Source organism: Haliaeetus albicilla, chromosome 14, assembly GCF_947461875.1.
Source record: "Haliaeetus albicilla chromosome 14, bHalAlb1.1, whole genome shotgun sequence".
NCBI lineage: Eukaryota > Metazoa > Chordata > Aves > Accipitriformes > Accipitridae > Haliaeetus > Haliaeetus albicilla.
Genome location: NC_091496.1, coordinates 4,948,375 through 4,967,784, shown reverse-complemented (window position 1 = coordinate 4,967,784; position 19,410 = coordinate 4,948,375). Strand labels below are relative to the sequence as shown.

At 44.3% G+C, this 19,410-nt stretch overlaps 1 protein-coding gene across 1 annotated transcript in view; it reads left to right on the top strand.

Annotated features, from left to right (window-relative positions):
• Positions 1–19,410, top strand: part of ITIH5 (inter-alpha-trypsin inhibitor heavy chain 5) — a 50,583-nt gene that overhangs the window by 26,030 nt on the left and 5,143 nt on the right. Inside the window, exons 8-13 of the mRNA XM_069801567.1 lie at positions 8,399–8,570; positions 11,162–11,471; positions 14,201–14,754; positions 15,134–15,184; positions 16,249–16,365; positions 18,814–19,191. Coding sequence (XP_069657668.1) covers positions 8,399–8,570; positions 11,162–11,471; positions 14,201–14,754; positions 15,134–15,184; positions 16,249–16,365; positions 18,814–19,191 — 1,582 coding nt within the window. The remainder of the gene's footprint in view (positions 1–8,398; positions 8,571–11,161; positions 11,472–14,200; positions 14,755–15,133; positions 15,185–16,248; positions 16,366–18,813; positions 19,192–19,410) is intronic.

Genomic DNA, 19,410 nt, shown 5'->3' with positions numbered 1-19,410 from the left:
TGTGTCTTTGCAGAGTCTCATCTGTTTAGCTGGCAAACCTATGGCTGGGCTTATGGCTGTGCAAGATCCCCCAAGTCTAAAAGACACCTGATCTTTGCCAAGACTTAAGCTATTAGTCTAATACTGCTTGCAACAACACTGCCATTTCGAAGTAAATACCCCTTTACCCTAATATGGGGTGTGTACTACATATTGCTCAACTGGGACAGTCTGTTTCTAACTGTGAAGAGCAATTGAAGCTTAGAAATGCTTGTGGGACCTCGTGTGGAAGCCTGCTGAGTGAGGTCTTCCATGTTATATTACTCTATGAAGTCATCAGTGTTCACAGGCAGTTCTGACTCTGAGGTCCATATGATGTAATTTGAGGTCCCTTAGGAATGAGGGATATGATACTACCTGTGTCATGAGGAGAGAGCTTTTGCTTGGATAGTTACCCCTGATGTAGTGACTTCATCTTCTGCAAAACATCTGCTCTCTTCTCTGCAGAGTTTTGGGCAAAGACTTGGCCTGTTCTCGTGTCTGAGGCAGTAGCTTGGGATGGATGTGGGCAGAGAAAGGGTTGGAGGCAGGGATGTGCAGGAGGGAGTGGGGATCCTGGAGATGCTGAGGGGTTTTCAAAATGGGAAGAAGAGCAGGTGTTGGAGGGCTATGAGGGCCCTGTGGCAGACTTTCAGGTAGGAAAACAGGCAAGTTTGCTTTTTTTAAAGAACAGTTTAGTGCCCTTGAATTGATTAGTGCTAACCCTGAGCAAAATCGCTAGGTCTCTGCTCCAACCAACCATCATCACTATCCCTCACTCACTGGAGACGAAAATGGGAAAGTGGTATCTAAAACTAAGAGGTATCACAGTTCAATGAAAAAAGGCCAGGGCTATGAGAGGAGGTGGCTACAGAGTCACAGCCTCTGCAGAGGGATAACAGATACTTCATCTCTGTGGAAGTACAGCACTCCTTTTCATGGAGAAATAATACCTTCTCACTGAGTAGGAATGGAGCAATCTCTCCTTGGTGAAATAGCACAGATCTTTTCTTCATGGAGGGGAAACATCTCTCTGTGAAGGAGCAACGTGTCTCCTAGAAGGTTACATGCACAGGTAGGATGTTCTGAGAAGGGGCTAGAAAGCTTCAAACCTGGCAGGAATACAGACTGCTGAGGCACCCACTGTGAGAGAGTAGCAACGTGAAGAAGAATGGAGGTTAATCGATATGAAAAGCATAGTAACCTGTGTCTCAGTCCCACTCCTGCTGCATAATGTAGCAGCTAATGTTGCTGAAATCGAGGGGATGTGCTGTGGACAGCCTCTTGGGCATGTCAGCTTTTCCCAGCACTGTGTTGGCAGCTGATCTGTGTGACAGAGAATGAAAGTCCTGAGTTGGAACAGTTTTCAGGCACTGGCACTAACTCCTTCTTCTGGGATGGGCAGAGGGAGACAAGCTAAGATCTGTGTTGAAGGCATGGGGCACTTTTCCCTTGGTGCTAACCTTTTTGCTGCTAGCTCCATGGAAATTATTTGTCATGCTGACAGGGTGGGGGTTTGAGTGTCTGGCTGGCATGTTATGGGATGTGATCCCACTTAAAATGAGCTAAGCACAAGACCAGAATGTGGCCTTCATACACTGCTGTGTCAGTCTGGCTGTCTGCCCGGGTAGCCCCGTTGTTTCCAGTGGGTTTATTTCAGTATGGCACTGTGGGGCAGCCTTTAAACTTTTCCCTTTGACTTATTGTACAGAAACTTTTACTGCTCCAAATGTAATCCATACTGCACAGTTGATAAATGCTTGAAGTAATGATGCTTGGTGCTGATAAGAGCTTTCCTCCTTGAAACTTCATACCAGCATTTATTTATATCCTCAACACTGCAATGAGATTGCAAAGACTGAGCATCTACTCCGCCCTCTTGGCACATGAAACTCCAGTTCCTGAGAAATCGGATCATCTTGCAGTTTTTCATGTATTTATCCTCACCATGCTGTTGGGTGCTAGAGAAGTGAGTTACCCCAACTGATACCTAAACTTGTCCACATCCCTGAAGACAGTTTTGTCTTCCACTCAGCAGAAATCCAGTGCTTAAATGCCCTGGATGAATGTGGAGCTAAGTGATTTACTCAATGTGAAGTGGAAAATCTTTTTCAGAAAAGGTAATAGAAACAGTTGCTGTAAATGATGGAGTATTTCTTTTGCAGACCAGGAAACCACAAAGCAACTTTTTCTAAGGCCATATAGGGAGTCAGCAATGTTCAAGTTACTAGCAAGGGATCTATGATGTTCAGGCGGGAGACACTGGACCGCGGACCGGAGACAGACCTTTATTGTCCAGAGCTCTACAATCAAACTCGCTCCCATCACAGGCCAGTGTCAGTGTAATACAAAATGCTTGTTGTCCAGAATTGTGAAGGAGTTTTCCTTGGTTATGTGATCAGTGTCTGCCAGGAAGAAAGCACAAAGATACACATTGACAGGGAGAGGGTTAGTTGCAGTCCCTGAACTGCATGACGCTCCCTGCAGAGGAAGAAAGGGCACATTGTCCTGCCCAAGAGGGAGATGGAGGAAGGTAAAAAAATCCAAGGACATACTTCTGGGCTAAACCCCATTTTTGGTACAAAAGTCGCTGTTGCTGGCAACTGGCATGTGATCTGCATTATGTGGGCAAAAAGGAAACTGGGACATAGAGGAAAGCAAAACTCATAAGATGTGGCTTCAAACGTCAGTAGGAATGACACTGCCCAAACCTTTGCTGTGCCTGTACCTCAGCTCCTCCCCATAAAATGGTAGTGGTGCTCACACTTGCCTTTCCCTTGGCTACCAGATCCCAAACCAAGTCTGTGGCAGTACCTTGTCTGACCTCGATAGCACCCTTTCAAGTGCAACTTTGATGCCAGCCTTTCCTTAAGTCACAGTATTAATCCTTCTGACAGACTATGGGCAGATTTGAACAGATATGGCTGTTGTAGCTTGGAAAAGCCAGCTCTGGACCTTTTTAAAAACTGCCTGTGCATGTTTGCTAAGGGAAGGATATGAACCAAAGCATAGAGGATATTGAAGGGGAGGGGGGAGCTTTTCTGTTTTTTCTCCCTATGTTTCCTTGCAGTGTTTTGCCAAACAACATATTTACTTGTACTTTTCTCCTTCTCGCTGTTGGAGATCTAGTTTCTGAGCCCTTCTCTACACTGTTGCAATCTCAGACAAGTTACTGGACAGGGCTATGGGTTCCTAATTCCCTTTGAGCTTACATCTTGTGCCTTAGCTCCTTTCTTGTCAAATATGGTCTCTGACAGGGGATCTAGAAGGACAAAGTAAAGGCCACTGAAATTTTGTCTTCTACTTGAGGCATCCTTCAGCACATGGTTGCAGATAGTCCCACGTCTGCTATCTGCAGACTGTTCTCGTGCATTTCTTTCAGCTGATGGGTACTGTTTTTCCAAAGGCTTTGATTGTGAATGCTTTCTTCTCTGCTAGCCATGCTCTTTAGACTGACTGGTCTCGAGCCCACGCGGCTCCCTGGTGCTGGCTGAAGCTGGAAAGGGGCTGTGTCCGTGGTGTCGCCGTCTCGCTGCCCAGCCGTTGCGAGGGCAGATGGCAGCTGTGTATGGGTGTGCAGGGTGCAGCCGAGGATTGCCAAGTGATCTCAGAGGCACTGGCAGGGTGGGTGCTGGGAGAGCTCCCTCTGCATCTGGAAGCCGTCTCCAAGAGGAGCTGAGTTACACTACAGTGCTGCAGAGACCCACTATCCATACAGAATTGGATTCAGCATGAACTGAAAGTCTTTTCATTTTTTTAATATTTTTTTTTTTAATGGGCTGGCATGAAGCTTGCACAGAGGATGTGGGCCTAGGATGAAGCACTTGCAAGTGCTCCTAGGCAATGGAAAGTGTGAATACGTGGGCTTGGGACATGCATTATAATGAGGTGCTTGAATCCCCTCCTTGCTTCATAGCAGGGCCAATGTCTGGCAATGCCACAGCATCTAACAACCACACATTGTCTCCCTTTGAACTGCACAGCTTTCAGGGTAGCCAGGCTTCACCCCCACCCTGCTCCTCAAACAAACAAGAGACTGTGAGAGAAATGTCACCGGGACTCAGATTCCTCCTAAAAGGTGCCCAGATGGTCTGACATCATCCCAGATGTCTCCGAGGCAGCTTTTTGACCCAAGAAAGGGCTGAAGGCTCTCAGCTCTTCCATGGGAGTGTGTGTCTTCCCATGCTTTGCTCCACCAGTGTTTAAGCAAAGTGAGGTCTGTCAGAGCTAGCCCCAAGGGCCAGGTACGAAGGTGACAATTCACAGCTGAACTGGAGAGTAGCTGAGGGAGTTCTCTTCCTGCTGTTGCTGGGGGTTGTACAGCCCTGCATCATCTTGGCCGTGATGCAGGGCCCTTAGCAAGCAAGAACCAGAAAAGCAGCAGTTGTGTTGCATGTCCAGGTATTGGTGAGGAGGTAACAACGAAGACCAGAGTGGTGGCTGGGAGCTGGCTTGTCTCTGACCTTGTAGGCTTGAGAAGACACTATTTGCACATAGGTCATTTAGACAACGTGAGCCCATCTTATCGTTTCTGAAGCACAGATAAAAACTGTGGTCATTCCCTGGTAGCCATGGAATCTTCTCCCACCAAGTTATCCTCTTTTAAATCCTCATTTAAAATATGTCTGACAGCTACAAACCATTCCAAACTGGCAAAAATGGATTATTTCTTTTCCTGCGATCCTCTCCTTTAATCCTTGCTCCACCGTCCACACAAAAATGCATCTAACCAGGCAAACATATTGGGAGAAGTGTTTCACCTTACAGCACCTCACACAAGGGCACTGGACCCTTAAACTGGTTTTCTGCAGTGTGAGTGTGTTAGATCTGTGCCCAGCTTATTCCCAAAATGAATCAGTGTCATATGTGCAGCCATGGAGGAATGACCTGGCCTTCACCAGGGAAGAAATGGTTAATTTTCTGCCTCGAAGAAGAGGCAGGAGTTGCAATGCAATGACTCACTGGGGCAAGGTGGGAGTGGAAGTGCAAAGACCCCATCGGCAGCAGAGCAGCTTGGGAATCCCAGGACAGCCTCAGCCCTTGGCTCCTGGGAGCCAGAAGTTCCAGCTGTAGCCTTACAAGGCCAGAATGAGAAACCTGCTGCCGTGTCCAACTGAAGCTGCTGCCAGGCACTCTTTACACGAAAAGCTTTGCAAATCCTTGCCTGGGGGCTGGTGGAGACTGGAGGAGAGGGCTGGGCACCAAGAGCACTCAGTCATAGCAGTGTACTTAAGGATTTCAAACAGTGCACTTTTACCAAGACGTTCTCCTTATTTAAAGTAGCTTTTGCCTGCCAGCTTCTGAATCATACCCAGCCCTCCGGAGGGAAGTCACGTCTCTCTCGCAGGCCATTTATGGGTGAGGAATATTGGTAGCAAAGCGTGTGTTGCCACCCCTTGAGGACTGCAGTCGAGGATAAACCTGGAGGTTCTTAGGGGCTGGGGGGAAAGATGGAAACACACAGGATGAGCCAGGCAATTCAGAGCACTCTGGGAGAGGTGGAGAGCCAGTTCAGCTCCTTTTGGCTCCAGTAAGCACTATAATGCTCAGGACTGGACAGGATTCGGTCTTGAGGCGAGTCCCACCTTCTCTTTATTTGACCTACTCAGCCTCTTGGAGGCAATGCTGGGAGACAGGCACTTCCAGACAATGACTCAGCCCATCCTAAACCCTATCCAAAACAGATGGGATGGATTACTCTCTGGAGGTGTCTTTCTGTGCCTGGAGAGGAATTAGATGCAATGCCCAGCTTACTGATGACTGAGTTGGGAAAGCTGAATCCCACCCTTCATTTTTATGGAGGATGAGGTAAAAGCTACAGGAGAATGAACCACATAGCCTCCCTCATTCTGTTTGCTTTGGAGCAAAACCATGTGCATATACACACACTTGTACATATGTTTGTATGTATATATATATTATACAAATTCAAAGTTGTTTGTTTTTGGTTTTGGTTTTTTTTTTTTTTTTTTAAATTGCAGAGACAAGCACATGATAGAGATGCCAGAATCCAGGCTGTCTGTGCGTGTGCATTAAAATATGACAGAAATTTTTCCTGGAAAAAAACTGACTCAACTGTGACAAAAATAAGAGATAAAAAAGATAGAATAAAAGAAGGGGAGAGAGATAGTCCCAACCCCATATTTGGCCCCTGCATGAGGGCGCGGGGAAGCGCTGCATTTTCTAGGAAAGTCTGCTTCAGTTCCCTCCTGACCCTTCTGCAATTCTAGCTTGGATGCTGTGTACACACAAATGCACTGCTGCTCTGTGATGTTCCTCCTTTTCATTTTCTTTTGGCTGAACACAGGCAAGAATATCAAAAGGAATTTCTGAGCACACTGGAGGTGAGATGCAGTCTCTCTGCATTTTGTAATGGGAAAGGCCTACTGGATTGAGAGCTGGAAACTCCAGGTTTTGGAAAGCTCTCAATTTGTGGCCTTGGCATCATTACTAAAGTAGTCTGTGCCTCGGTTTTCACTTCTGTAAAATGGGACTGAATGTTTGAGTGTTCCTCTGAAGGGTGATGTCATGTATTATCTGGTGCATTTTTACAATACAAAGGCTATTGTAAAAGAGGAGATGAGAAAGCATAAAACCCTCCCTTCTTTTTCAAATAACTATCATTTAGCTGATCTTAGCAAGTTTTCTATGGACTGTTAGACTGGGGAGACAGCCTTCATGTTTGGGGCAGGCATTCATCTTCTTGAAGGTTTATTTGGTGCATATCATGCTGTGAACCTAGTGGGGTTCTCCCCTTGTTTTTGAAAGAGCCTCTTTCACCAGCATTTGGTTTAGTATTGTTGTCTATGAAACATTCATAAAATTCATGGCGGTGAGATGTGGAGAAGTGTTCCAGCTAAGCAAATGGAGGGATGAATCCTGCAATCCCTACAAAGGAAAATGGTTTATACAGAGGACAGAAACAGGCAGGGAGGGACTCCAGACCTGGCTCTAAAATGTTTGAAGCTATAGGAAATATTTTCCTTAACTTCAGATGGACTGGAAGCCAAGTCACCAGCTAGAAGGATTAGAGATTCCACTGTGGTGGGTGATTTGTTTGCAGTGGCATCATTGCATCATCAGCTTCAATGCTGAATCCAGAGGGATATTGATGACAGCTTGATCAGTCCTTTGAGCTCCTTTCCAGACTGTCTTTACATAGCAACATCAGGCCTAGAAACATGTGGTTTCCGGCACTGCTGATTACCTTTTGTATTTTTTCTGGACAAGCTCTTCATGTATTTCCCTGATAGGCATGAGAGAAGCCTTTAAATGCTGATGAGTCCACCATATTATTTCCTGTATAGCTTTCCCTGGAATTTGAAAGGCTTGGTGGTGGCCAAGAAGGGGCAGAGCTGAGAAGCTGCTGATCTCTCTACTTACAGATATTGCCTTGTATTCCTCCTATGTGTTTTGCATCCAGCTATAGGGTATGTTTGTGTGGACAGAGGCTGCTTTGGGCATCTTCTCTCAGCTGGTCTTATTAACCTGAAGTTTGTCTCCACGTGAACGCAGCTGCATGGCTGCTAAATCAAAGTTGGTCACACTGGGGAGAATTGGACACATCTGCACTCTTCCTGTTGGCTTATCCTCAGTGGTCTGTCTTTCCCATCACCCAGGAACCTTAACCTCTCTTGCTGTGAACTCATCTTGATACCAGCTTTCCTCACTCTGGTTGCCTATATTTATGTAGGATGATGAATGGCAAAGCAATATAATGTTGGTATGTTGCTGGAAAACCAACATGCTTGGGACAAAACTGACTAGCAGGTAGAATCTGCAATGACTAGTCAGGGCTTCTTTTTGTGTCTTATTCATTTGAACATACTAGCTTAAACATTTGTGAATTGCTGGAACTATTCATTGGAGTCTATATATACCAATCAGTATCCTAATTATGAACAGACCGTATGCATCCTTGACATGTTTAGAGGTATTTCAACTTATAAGTAACCTTTTTAACTATATGCCACTTACAGCTTACTGCAAGTCTAGAGGGCTTTAGAAGAACTTCACGAGGTTTTTTGGTATTAGTCAACATTATTCAGTATCCCTTAGTTCAGAGCATGGTTCTCCCAGTCACTGGGAGCTTGTATCCTAATTGTCATGCATGATTTTTAAGCTTAGTTAAGTCTAGATGTGTGTCTCACAGCTTTGCAAGATCTTTTGGGCAAGAGTTTTTTTCATCTCATATTTGCATAGCACCTGGCACCACAGAGATCAGGCCTTGAGACGGGGAAGGACATCGCAATTTTCTTCATAAGCCAAACTGGCAGTGTGGAAATATCTAAAAGATCAGTAAACATCTTAAGAATTAAATTCTTGCCTGATAAAGCAGTGACAGTTGTGCCTACTGGTCTCTTTTGTCTTCTCTTTCTAGACCAAAGAAGCTCTCTTCACAATTCTCCAGGACCTAAGGCCTGAAGACCACTTCAATATCATTGGCTTTTCCAACCGAATAAAGGTGTGGCAGCAGGACCGGCTGGTGCCAGTTACTCCAAATAATATAAGAGATGCCAAAAAATACATTCATAACATGTCGCCTACTGGAGGTACGATCCAGAGATATGAATGGGATTAATTTTGCTATTCAATTAACTACAACAGAATGGAGAGTGCTGGTCCTGTAGCATATACCAATAAAAAAAGACACTGGAACTTAGGTCATATGACAAGGGGCCCCTTCCCTACCTCCACTCAGGGTTATGTGACAGAAGGATATGTGCCCTTTATCAGTGTATATGATGGGAAAGTGTCTCCAGATCCAGTCATATGACCTGATATACTTATTAAACCCAAGTTGGGCCCATTCTCCCATTTATCTGGTGAGACACTCAGAGTGGGAAAGGTCCCAAGGTTATTTCTTGAGGAGACAGGAAAAAAATACCATATCCTGGTGAAGGACACACAAGGCCAGTACTTGTGCAGTTTTGGAAAGCCTGTGTAAAAGCAGGCACATGGTTTTGTCTGGGCTGGAAACTCCATGGATGGACTACCCAGTGTGGGCTGTGGGATCGCCTTCTGCAAGAGGTCGTTCCTCACCTAGTACTGTCATCTTCTTGTCTCTACCAAGGAGCAGCCAGAATGACACTTAAGAATCTCTTGTCCTTTTTTGTTTGTGCCTTGTTGCCAGGAGTGAAGAGGGGAGAGGTGGAGACCCCAGAACAGTGACAGAGTGCAGGCATGATTTTGAATATAATTCAGTGGTCTTCTGTGAGGCTCTGCACACTAGTATAAAAAAACATTTGTAGGTTTTTAATCAAACATTTGACGTTTGTAATCAAACATACTTTGGCAGCTGTGCCCATCCTAGCCAAGCACTCCCAAGGTAAGCAGAGAGCTGCAAAATGACCTATGCAAATCCTTCCCCCTGCAAGTCGCGACCAGTCATAGCTTGTTGAAGGTCAGACAGGACCTTCCCATGGCTGCCCCAGAGCAGTGACCACTCCTAGCAAAGGAAACTCTCTGATGGAAAAACACAGCAAACAGGATGGTTTGCCGTACTGTTTGTATTGTGAGAGGAAGAGTTTAGGAAGTGGTCAAGGGACCTGCCCAGTTAAACAATTACCAATAGTGGGACTAAACTCAGAGTACAAAGCTTTTTACTCCTGAAGTGCCAGAAGATCTGTGCAGGAACCAGCTGGGTTTGCCCATGAACCTGCCAGAAAACAAAAGTAAAAGGAAATGATTAACTCGGGTTCAAGGGGAAGGTGCAGTGATTCTCCACTACAGGCCAGTGGTACTTTAGTTTTGGCTAACTCTGCATTTTCCCTATAAAGGTGCTGTTGTTGCTTGAGTACCTTCCAGTGATTGTGAATGCACTGAGGATCAGAGATCACATACACGAAGAACATGCTGTGCTTACACCTCTGTCATACTCGCACGCCAAAGAAATAGGAGCAAAATATTGCTGCTAAATATTTGTGCATGTGGCAAAAGACAGTTTTCAGTGCTTGGCAGCTTCTGTGATATGGCTGGGTTTGAAATGACACTATCTGCCACATGGGATGGTTTTCATTTGTTTCTGGGAAAAAATTCCTTCTGAAACTTTGGATCTGGATGGAGACTGAGAGAGTATTAGGATATTTCAGTACAGGGTTTTGGTTCAAAACCATACTGAAAAAAACACAGTCTGGATTTTGAGGACTTTTCAGAAGTCTTAGCCCCTTTCCTGTTCCTTGTCTTGCTGCAGTCACTGGAGCTGTGCACACTAAGTTTCTAGGTACATGATGCATAGTCAGACCTGCTAGCACGTCCTTGCTGATGATCTGCCTAGATATCCCCTTCTGGACCCTGAGGAGGAGTCTGTGGTGTATGGCTTTTAACCCATTTCACCTGCTTTTTTCTGAGAGTTGTTTTTAACCCAGACATACTACTCTTGCAAAGGTTCTACAACCAATCCCTCTTTGCTTTGACTAGCACAAAAAATACATGGAGCAAGGAGATACCTACACTTGTTTTCCTGCTTTCTTTTTTTCTGAACAAGTAGTAGGTTCAAATCCTTTTCATGGCTATTATTCTAAAGTACATCTGTTCCCTCATTTATTTTGTGTTTTGTCCCTCTCTCCCCACTTCAGGCAGCTCCATTCTTCACTAGCCAGTTGTTTTGTCAAAACAGGGTCCTCAGCTAACAAAGCCATTTCTCTTCCCTTTAAACTTTGTTAGCCCCTGGGGTTTGAGGGACAAACCCAACCACTTGTTTTCCCATTTGAAGGTTTTTTTCCTCTCTTCAAATTTTGTGCCCTTCAGACAAAATGAGCAGAACTTGTTTTCCCAGTTCAGATACTATCTGAGAGAGTCCCTAATGAAGTTTAACTGTCTTTATATGTACTGGCAGGGCATGGTATGTGCTGTGACTCTGCTTACCACGGCTGACTATCGTACATTGAGACATTTAAGGATATAGCAATTTCACGTAATAAACTGTAATTCATAATTCAGTTCATAAGGCTATAAACACCTATCCCAAACTGGTGCTGAGTAACAGAGTGGAACTGAATTAAAGGGCTAGTGCAACCTCATGTAGAGAAAAGGAACATCCTAGTGAACAGAGGTGCTGTCATCCTACTAAAGGGAGCTTAGGGAAATTATTTGTACCACTCTTAGAAGAAGAAATGAGCTAATCATTTTGGTACCTTCCCAGGGACTAATATTAATGGTGCTCTCCAGACTGGTGCTAAGCTGCTAAATGATTACATTGCTCAGAATGACATAGATGCCAGGAGCGTCTCTTTGATCATCTTCCTCACGGATGGGAGGCCCACAGTTGGGGAAACACAGTCGTCCAAAATCCTCAGCAACACCAAGGATGCCATTCGTGATAAATTCTGCCTCTTCACCATCGGCATTGGCAATGACGTAGACCACAAGCTGCTGGAGAGGATGGCACTGGAGAACTGTGGCATGACAAGGCATTTCCAGGAGGATGATGATGCAGCTAGCCACCTCAAAGGGTTTGTTCTGCTTTTTCTGTACTTATATCTGGATTGGGTCCTGTGGGCAAGGGTTTTGGGAAGCAAAATCCTCTAAGGAGACATCACAAGACATGGGAGTTTCTTTGAGGTTCGACTCTGGTAGAGAGAGGCAGAGTATGATCAGATACTGAGGATGCCTACCCAGAAATTGTCACCTTCCTAGCAGAGCTCCTGAGCTGTACTGGAGCTTCCCAGCCCCTCAGAACAAGGTATTTGTTTCCCTAATTCATACAGTTGTTTTGGGTATGTAAACCTGGAGAGATGGGAGGCATCAATGCCACCTCTCCGCAGGTGGATGGAGGGAGGAAAAGATGCATTGCTCACTTCAAATTGACAACATAAACAGCATGGAGAGACTCAGGAATGGAAGTCCCAGTTTGGGGCAGAAAATGATTTTTTTTTTTTTTTTTTTTTAAATATAATCTTATGCCCAAACTCCAAAATATTTGACTTTTAAAAATACACCAGGGTCATTCCTGGGATGATCATGTAGTCACTTCATTTCCTTATTCTTTGTGACCCAAACCCCCACCAAGTTTCCTGTAATCCTCATCGTTCAGTAGGACCAGAGATTATGTTCCTCTCCTGTGATCAGGGAGCTGTAGTCTAAGCGGAGACCCTAGTGAGGAACAGCAAAAAGATATCTGAACCGTAGCTCTGTCTAAAATGTCAGGCAGTGTGTCAGTACTTCCAGGCAAAAATGTTTGGCTTTCACTCCCAAAATGTTAGCGCTTTGAACCTCAGAAACCAAAAAGACACAGTCATTGAGCAGAGCCCTCTCGCATAGCTAGTGTCTAATTCATCTGGAGTAATGAGACCATGACCTTCCACTAGATCTTTTCTTTCTGTAGTGGTTATGCGTGAACAAGAGTGTCTTCCTTTTAAATCGGATCCATCTGCCACTCCACCCATGTAATTTGCTTCTGAGAACATGCATTTTGGATAGTGAGTGGCATTCCCTGGCAAATGAAGGATGTGCTGACTGCTTGGGCCACAGGAACCCAGCACTGCGAGTACTTGTTCAAATACCTTATCTGATAAACAGCTCACTGTTTATCAAGCTCAGTGAGGGCAAATCCATTTGGCATCTGGTGCCAAATTTATACAGAAAGGCACAATCTCTTGCTGGAGGCCAATTCAAATCACTGTTGGAGGGAAAATCTACCTGGGTGTCAATGTAACTTCTCATTTTTGTGGTCAGTGGGTTGTATTTTTGCACAGATACTTCCTTGCATTGTACTATAAGGCAGGTTGTATCCCTCACTCCACTGTTTGTTATAACCCAGGAGTTATTTGACAGAAAGTTCTCGGGTTTAATTCACTCATGTTTTAAAAGGCATCAAGGTCTCTGCATCAAAGACACTGTGTGCTCAGAGAGACTTTAAAATAAAGCCAACCAATTCAGGCTTTGGGTTTCCTTGGAGAGAGAATAAAACAGAAAGTGTGACTCCAGCTTCCAGACAATCTGTTTAAGCAGATGTGAAAAATAAATGCAGCCTGAATTAAAAAATGGCTGAGGCCAGTTCTTTGTTTATTTACCAAATTAGTCTCAAATGACTTGCCAAGAGATGAGGAGTCTGGCATTTAAATAGGAAACATGGCATTCTTGGAACAGTTTGGGAAGATCCATCAAAAGCACATCGCTGCAGGGAAAAGACAGTACCATAAACTTAGGCCTTGCCCCCTTGTAAAGGCTTTCTGGCCTGTCCAGTGCAAAGTATTCTCAGAAGTATGGTAGGTCACGTTAATGAAGCATTATAGGGTTAAACTCTCTGGTTCCATGGAATTCATTGCTTGCTCCTACAGAAAGTCAGCAATAAGGTAGCAGGGAGTTCTTTTCTGCCAGTCCTCCTATATTTAGTAGTTAGGATTCCTCCATTCCTTGGAAATGTCCTCATTTATGGGGGTATAGTGAGATTCCTTCTTGATTTTTCTTTCTCCTCTAACCCGCAGAAAACCATGTTCCTGCCTGTCCCACACTGACCATGCCAAACTGTATTATCTAGGGCTCTTCCAGTGATACAGAAGCTTTGATTCAGATACTCTCTGGCTTTGGAGGGCCCAACATCTTGGTCTTACAGTTTCTGGCTCTGGAATACCATGCATAATACCACTAGAAAACTGCGGGTAACAGCATCTCTTCAAAGTACGTTTTGAAATAACTAGGGTGCTCTCTGTGAGCCTGAGAAACCAAGAATTTACTTTTGATGAACAGGCCCTCTTAAGCAAACTTAAGTGGTCACAAATATTCCCTTGCAGAGCTCTTGAATCATAGTGTAAGGTAAATGACTGCCAGACCATGCTGGGATGCTTCTGAACATACTTAAGAGACTCTGTTTAGATGCCTAAGGAACACTGAAAACTAAAATGAGGCAGTGAATAATTCTGGTTGAAAAGGACCTCTGGAGGTCATGTAATCCAGCCTTCTGCTCAAAGAAGAGCTAACTTCAAATTTAGGTGAGATTTCTCAGGGCCTTGTCCACTAAAGTTTTGAAAATCTCTAGGGGTAGAGATTCCCCCATCTCTCTGGGCCCAGTTACAGTGGAAGTAGTAGTTAAATTTGGGGCCTGGTACCTCTAACAGCTCCTGAATGTCTTAGGAGTGATATTAAATAGTCTGACTGTGTCCTTAGCCATGTATAAGTGCAAGAGTGTGTGCATACACTTGGATGAACAGTGCTAATGGTGAGAAATATGTCTTTGTTTAAGGTTCTATGATGAAATAGGAACACCTCTTCTCTCTGACATCCGTGTTGATTACCCTGAAGACAATGTGGAAGAAGTAACCCAGAACTTCTTCCCTAACTACTTCAATGGCTCTGAAATTATAATAGCTGGCAAACTCATCAACCACACCTCAGATAGTCTCCATGTTGAGGTGACTGCTAGCAACTCCAAGAAGTACATCCTCCTCAAAACAGATGTGGCTATTGACCTGCCAAGCAGGAATGACATCAGAGGTGTCCCTGGCCTGGAAGATGGCAAAGGTGATAATAATTACATTGAGAGGGCATGGAGTTACCTCACCATCAAGGAACTGCTTAACTCCCGGTTGAAGACTGATGACAATCAGGAAAAAGACTATTTGATGGAGAAAGCCAAGTCAATGGCTCTGACTTACAATTTTGTTACTCCCTTCACCGTTCTGAAGATGAGAGAGGCTGGGCTCCATTCAGAACCACCTCAAGAGGAGTTTATCAGCCCTTCTACTGATGGCATTGGTGAGAAGTTGCAGAGCTTGCAGGGACACAAGGCACCACCAGGTACGAGGGAAAAAATAACGATGTGCTGGTAAGAAATCTTTTTGCATAGGTAATGTCTCATGGCTGACTTTGGCAACAGGGATGATCTAGCCAATGAAGCGAGGGGTGGTAAAGAGAAAGCTGAGATTTTCATATTGCTTTTGCTAATTGTGGGCTGGGTGACCTTGAGCAAACCTTTTAGGCACCTGACTCACCCCTGGAAGCATTTACTACTCTGTTGAAATTATTGAAGAAAAAAAGGTATTCTAAATGAAGCTTAAAGTAGCTGCAGGAATATGTGCCATAATCTTGCTGAATAATATTTTGGGAACATTATTATACTATGGCTCTTTCTGCTGCTCAATAAGGAATTGTAACAGCCTTCCTTCCCCAATTCTAGGTATACGCAGACAGCAAGATAAACAAAGAATTAAAATCTCCAAAACTTCAGGTCGGTGCCTGTTTTCATGCCTTTAATAATTGAAAATAATAGTGGTTGATTTGTGGAAACCTCAGCTGCATGCTACTGTAGTATAACCATCCTGACAGAACGCCAAAATCCTTTTTACTAGACCTGCAGAGTAGGGAGGAAAATGAAAACAAAACCAAAATACACAGAGGATCAGTAATGAGAAGAAATGTGAGGAAACATAGCAAGGCAGATAATCTACAACACTTGATCCTCATGTTAGAGACTTCTGTAGATTAGGGGAGAACAGGAAGCACATTCTCTCTGTACTAGAACTAGTCAAAAAAACTTATTATAAAGTAATGTTGCTGAAACATAAAATGTGTTGTCAAAGGAAAAAAAGAAAATTCTGTAGTGTTTTGCTATTTCCCTGTTGGTTCCGCACCTCTATTTAACATCCTTTTCATACATTAAACACTGAAGAATAAGCCCAGATCAAGAATTTAGACTTGAATTTCCTGGGATAAGGTCAAATTTACCTTAGAAACTAGGGGTTTGGCTTGTCTTATTATTAACAACTATCTGGTAGTTGATGACAGGTCAAGGATTGTTGAAAAATTAAGGTTGTGGGATTGTTTAAAATCTGCTGTTGACTGCTCCAATCTGACATTGAGGACCAGGAAGGCGTGCCCATGCAGCAGTCCTTGGTTAGAGGATACATTTTTGTGTGCTGTGGGGGATGTAGCCTCCCAACGCAGTATGGAGAAGAGGAGTATAAAACACCTGCATGACAATTCCCATAAATCACTGAAACGATATTTCAGGAAGAAGATATCCTGATTTTCACCTGGACTGCTTTGGATTTTGAATTTTTCATTGAAAAGCCAACCTCTTCTGTGAGGAAAAACAAAATAAAATAATCTTTGTGAAAAACAAAGCAAAACTTGGCATTTCCTGGCAAACTCCATCCAAACCTCTAAAAACAACAAACCAGGAGGTCTTAATAAAAACAGGGACAAACACACTTTGAAAAGCAGTTTTGTTACATTCCTGGACACTGCAGTTTTGTGTCTCTCACATTTGTCTCTTTTTCCGTGTTTTCTCAGCGGATGGAGACCCTCACTTTGTCATTGATTTTCCCTCCAGCAAGTTCTCTGTCTGCTTCAATATTGATGGAGAACCAGGGGACATTCTCCGACTGGTCTCTGATCATAAGGAATCTGGTAAGCAGCCAAGCAAAGCCGTTGTTTGTGGAGGAAAGCTGAAGCGCAAGGCCAGCTCTCTAGCACTAAGACTAAGCACCAAGGTGCTTCATAGGCAAGGAAGTGGCAGGAGATTAGAAAAAGTTGCTTTTCTGGCCAGGCAATGGAAAATTGGTGCACACCAGTTTTCTGGCTCTAATCATCTGTATTAGAAGGGGAAGTAAACTGTTTTCTTGCCCTTACTGACCTCCAACTTTATCATAGCTTATGGGTAAATTCACAGCAAGCCTAAGCAAGGAGGAGGCCTGACCACTGTTACATAAACAATTTATCTACAGAGGTGTTTGTCAACAGCGTAGGGAGTTCAATAGAGAGAACTGGCCTTTATGTATATCCAAACTTTCCTAGTTCAGGTCTCCATTGACTGGAATAAAGGCAGCAGCAAGATTGGAGAGCTCAGTTCCCGATCATTAGACCCAGTATGGTCTGGGAGTTGCACTTGACCAGTGCTACAACAGCCACAGCTGAACAAACACCAGGCATTTTGCATGCTGTGTGTAGTGCTTGCAAAAGCCATGCAGCCACCTCTGTGCCAAGAGATTACACAGGGGATTCAGCTTTCTGGTGCAGTGACAGTGCATTTCTCTGATGTGCAACTTCATCAGCCCTCTAGTTACAAAGTCACAACATGCAAATAAGAGATTTGGACTCACCAAAATTGCTCTGTTATTGGAACTTCACTCTTTACTTACAGTATTGTTTGCTTCAGGACAGAGTGAAGTATCCAAACAGGCTAACCAAGGACTGTGGCTGTGTCAGTGGAGAGACTACCAAACTGGTTACTGAGTCATGAGAACCTTGAGAAAACCCACACAATTCAGGACCTGCTTTACCCAACCCGGTCTCTTCCTCAGGGGCCCAAACTGTGGTTTGATCCGATCTGGAATTCTAAGCAGGGCAGCTAATAAGGAGATTATGTCCTGGGCAGGGAAATGGTGGGAGGAAGGGGTGTTGAAACCAGAGACAATGCACAGACTTGTTTTACAAAGAAGATAAACAACCCCACAGTAAAGTTATAAGAATTCTGTTCTGTGTGGCAGTGGTCTAGCCTCCATATTTCTGAGTTCATGCCTGCCTTAGTGAATAAGATCCAGCTCCTGGCAATGTTTCCCTTAGAGTTCTTTTACAGACTCTGTTTGTGCTACTGCTTGAATGATTCTGTGGCTCAAATGCAGAATGGGTTTGAGGAAAACAGACTCTGTAGCACTAGCAAATTGAGTCTATGAAGACAGAAATGAGAGATTCCCCCCAGGAGTGATGGGACCTGGAGATATTTCATCTCAGTGTTGATGGCTTGGGTCTAGCTTGGGTTAGCAACAAGCTTCCTCCTCTATTGTTATGGTCTAGTAGCTGTTCAGAGGCCTGTGGGAAGTGAGACACCGTCTTATACACAGCAAGTCACAAAAATCATTAAAATTATTTGTAATTTTACTATGGATATCTAAGCTTTATTTGACTCAGTGGGATCTGTACCTTAGACTACTCAAAAGTGGTTGTTTTGGGGGAAAACTCAGGGAAGTGGGAAAGGCAGCACTGATGAAGCTGGAAATAACCCAGTGGGAGTGAAGGGTTCAGGGTCCTCTTCTGCAGTGACACAAAGAGAACCTGAATTTCTTATGCTGCCACCCAAAGAAGTTCAGCACTTCACCTCAGACTGTAGCAGGTCAGGCTATTCCCTCTACAGGTCCTGCTGAGTCTTTAGCGTGTTGACCAAGGTAGTAACCCTTACTCTGTGGCTTCCCAGGCTGATTCTCTTCTTAGGATTCAGGTGGAGAGGGACATCAAACCACAGCTGTCTACTACCCTAAGATTCTCTGAGACAGCAGTATTCAGATATGCCCAGGTCCTCTTCCTAGAATTTTAGTCCCTATGCCAGTTGGTGATATGAGAAAAAGCAGGCCTGCCAGCAGCTTTTCTTAGTCCTCCAAGATCTGGTGTGTTTGCCGGGTTTGAGTTACGCATCAACAAATAGGTGGTCTAGGTAAATCATACCATGATTGGTCAGGCTATAGCAGTTAGGAAGACAAAATATTTGTCTTATGTGACTCAAAATCCCTGCACATCATCTCGATCATAAGTAGGTCTAAGGTTGGATGGAGCTTAGGAAGTGCTGTGCTGAGGAGCAGCTGGTCCTATCCTGTAGCACTGTGTACACAATGTTAGCACTAATGGGACTGAGGGCACCTGTCTCCAGGGAAGGCTAGTATTTCTGAGCTTGGGTAAATTTAGGTACTCTGTATAAGGTAATCATTTTATAACAGACTGGTTATACTGTTCTGAATACTGGTAGGTGAAATAATAGAGCATGAGGTGGTGAATCTGCATGTCCTCAGTTGCAAGGCTTATATCGTTGAGGCATTAGACCTATTCTTGGTTCCAGCTTTTATTTATTGATTATCTTCCTGCAAGGTGTAACCGTGAATGGGCAATTAATTGGAGCTCCTGCACCACCCAATGGCCACAAGAAGCATCGGACTTACTTCAGCACCATCACTATCCTCAGCAATAAGCCAGAGAGATCTTACCTAGAGATCACACCCAGAAGAGTCATTCTGGATGATGGGGAAAGACTTCTTCTGTCCTGTGATCGGAGTGCTGTTGTGCGAAGCAGCAGCCTCGAGGTGTCCATCTCTGCCAACTCCAACGTCACTGTGACGATACGAGACACAATCAGCTTTGTCATCCTCATCCACCATTACAAGAAGCCAGCCCCATATCAGAGGAATCACCTGGGGTTCTACATCTCCAACAGTAAAGGCCTCTCTTCTGACTCCCATGGGCTACTGGGTAGGTAACAGGTTCTCAGGTTCAGAGCTATAAACCAGACAAAAATGATCCTTCCAAAGAGTTTTAAAGGACAGAGACAGGAACTAATGAACAAGGCAGGTGGGGTTTAAGTTCCCAGGTGAGACTTTTACATCCACTCTCAAACAACTTCTCTATTGCTAGCATCCCCAACTGCTCTTCCATCTTTTTCTGTATGAACTATCTCCCACTATCCTAGCT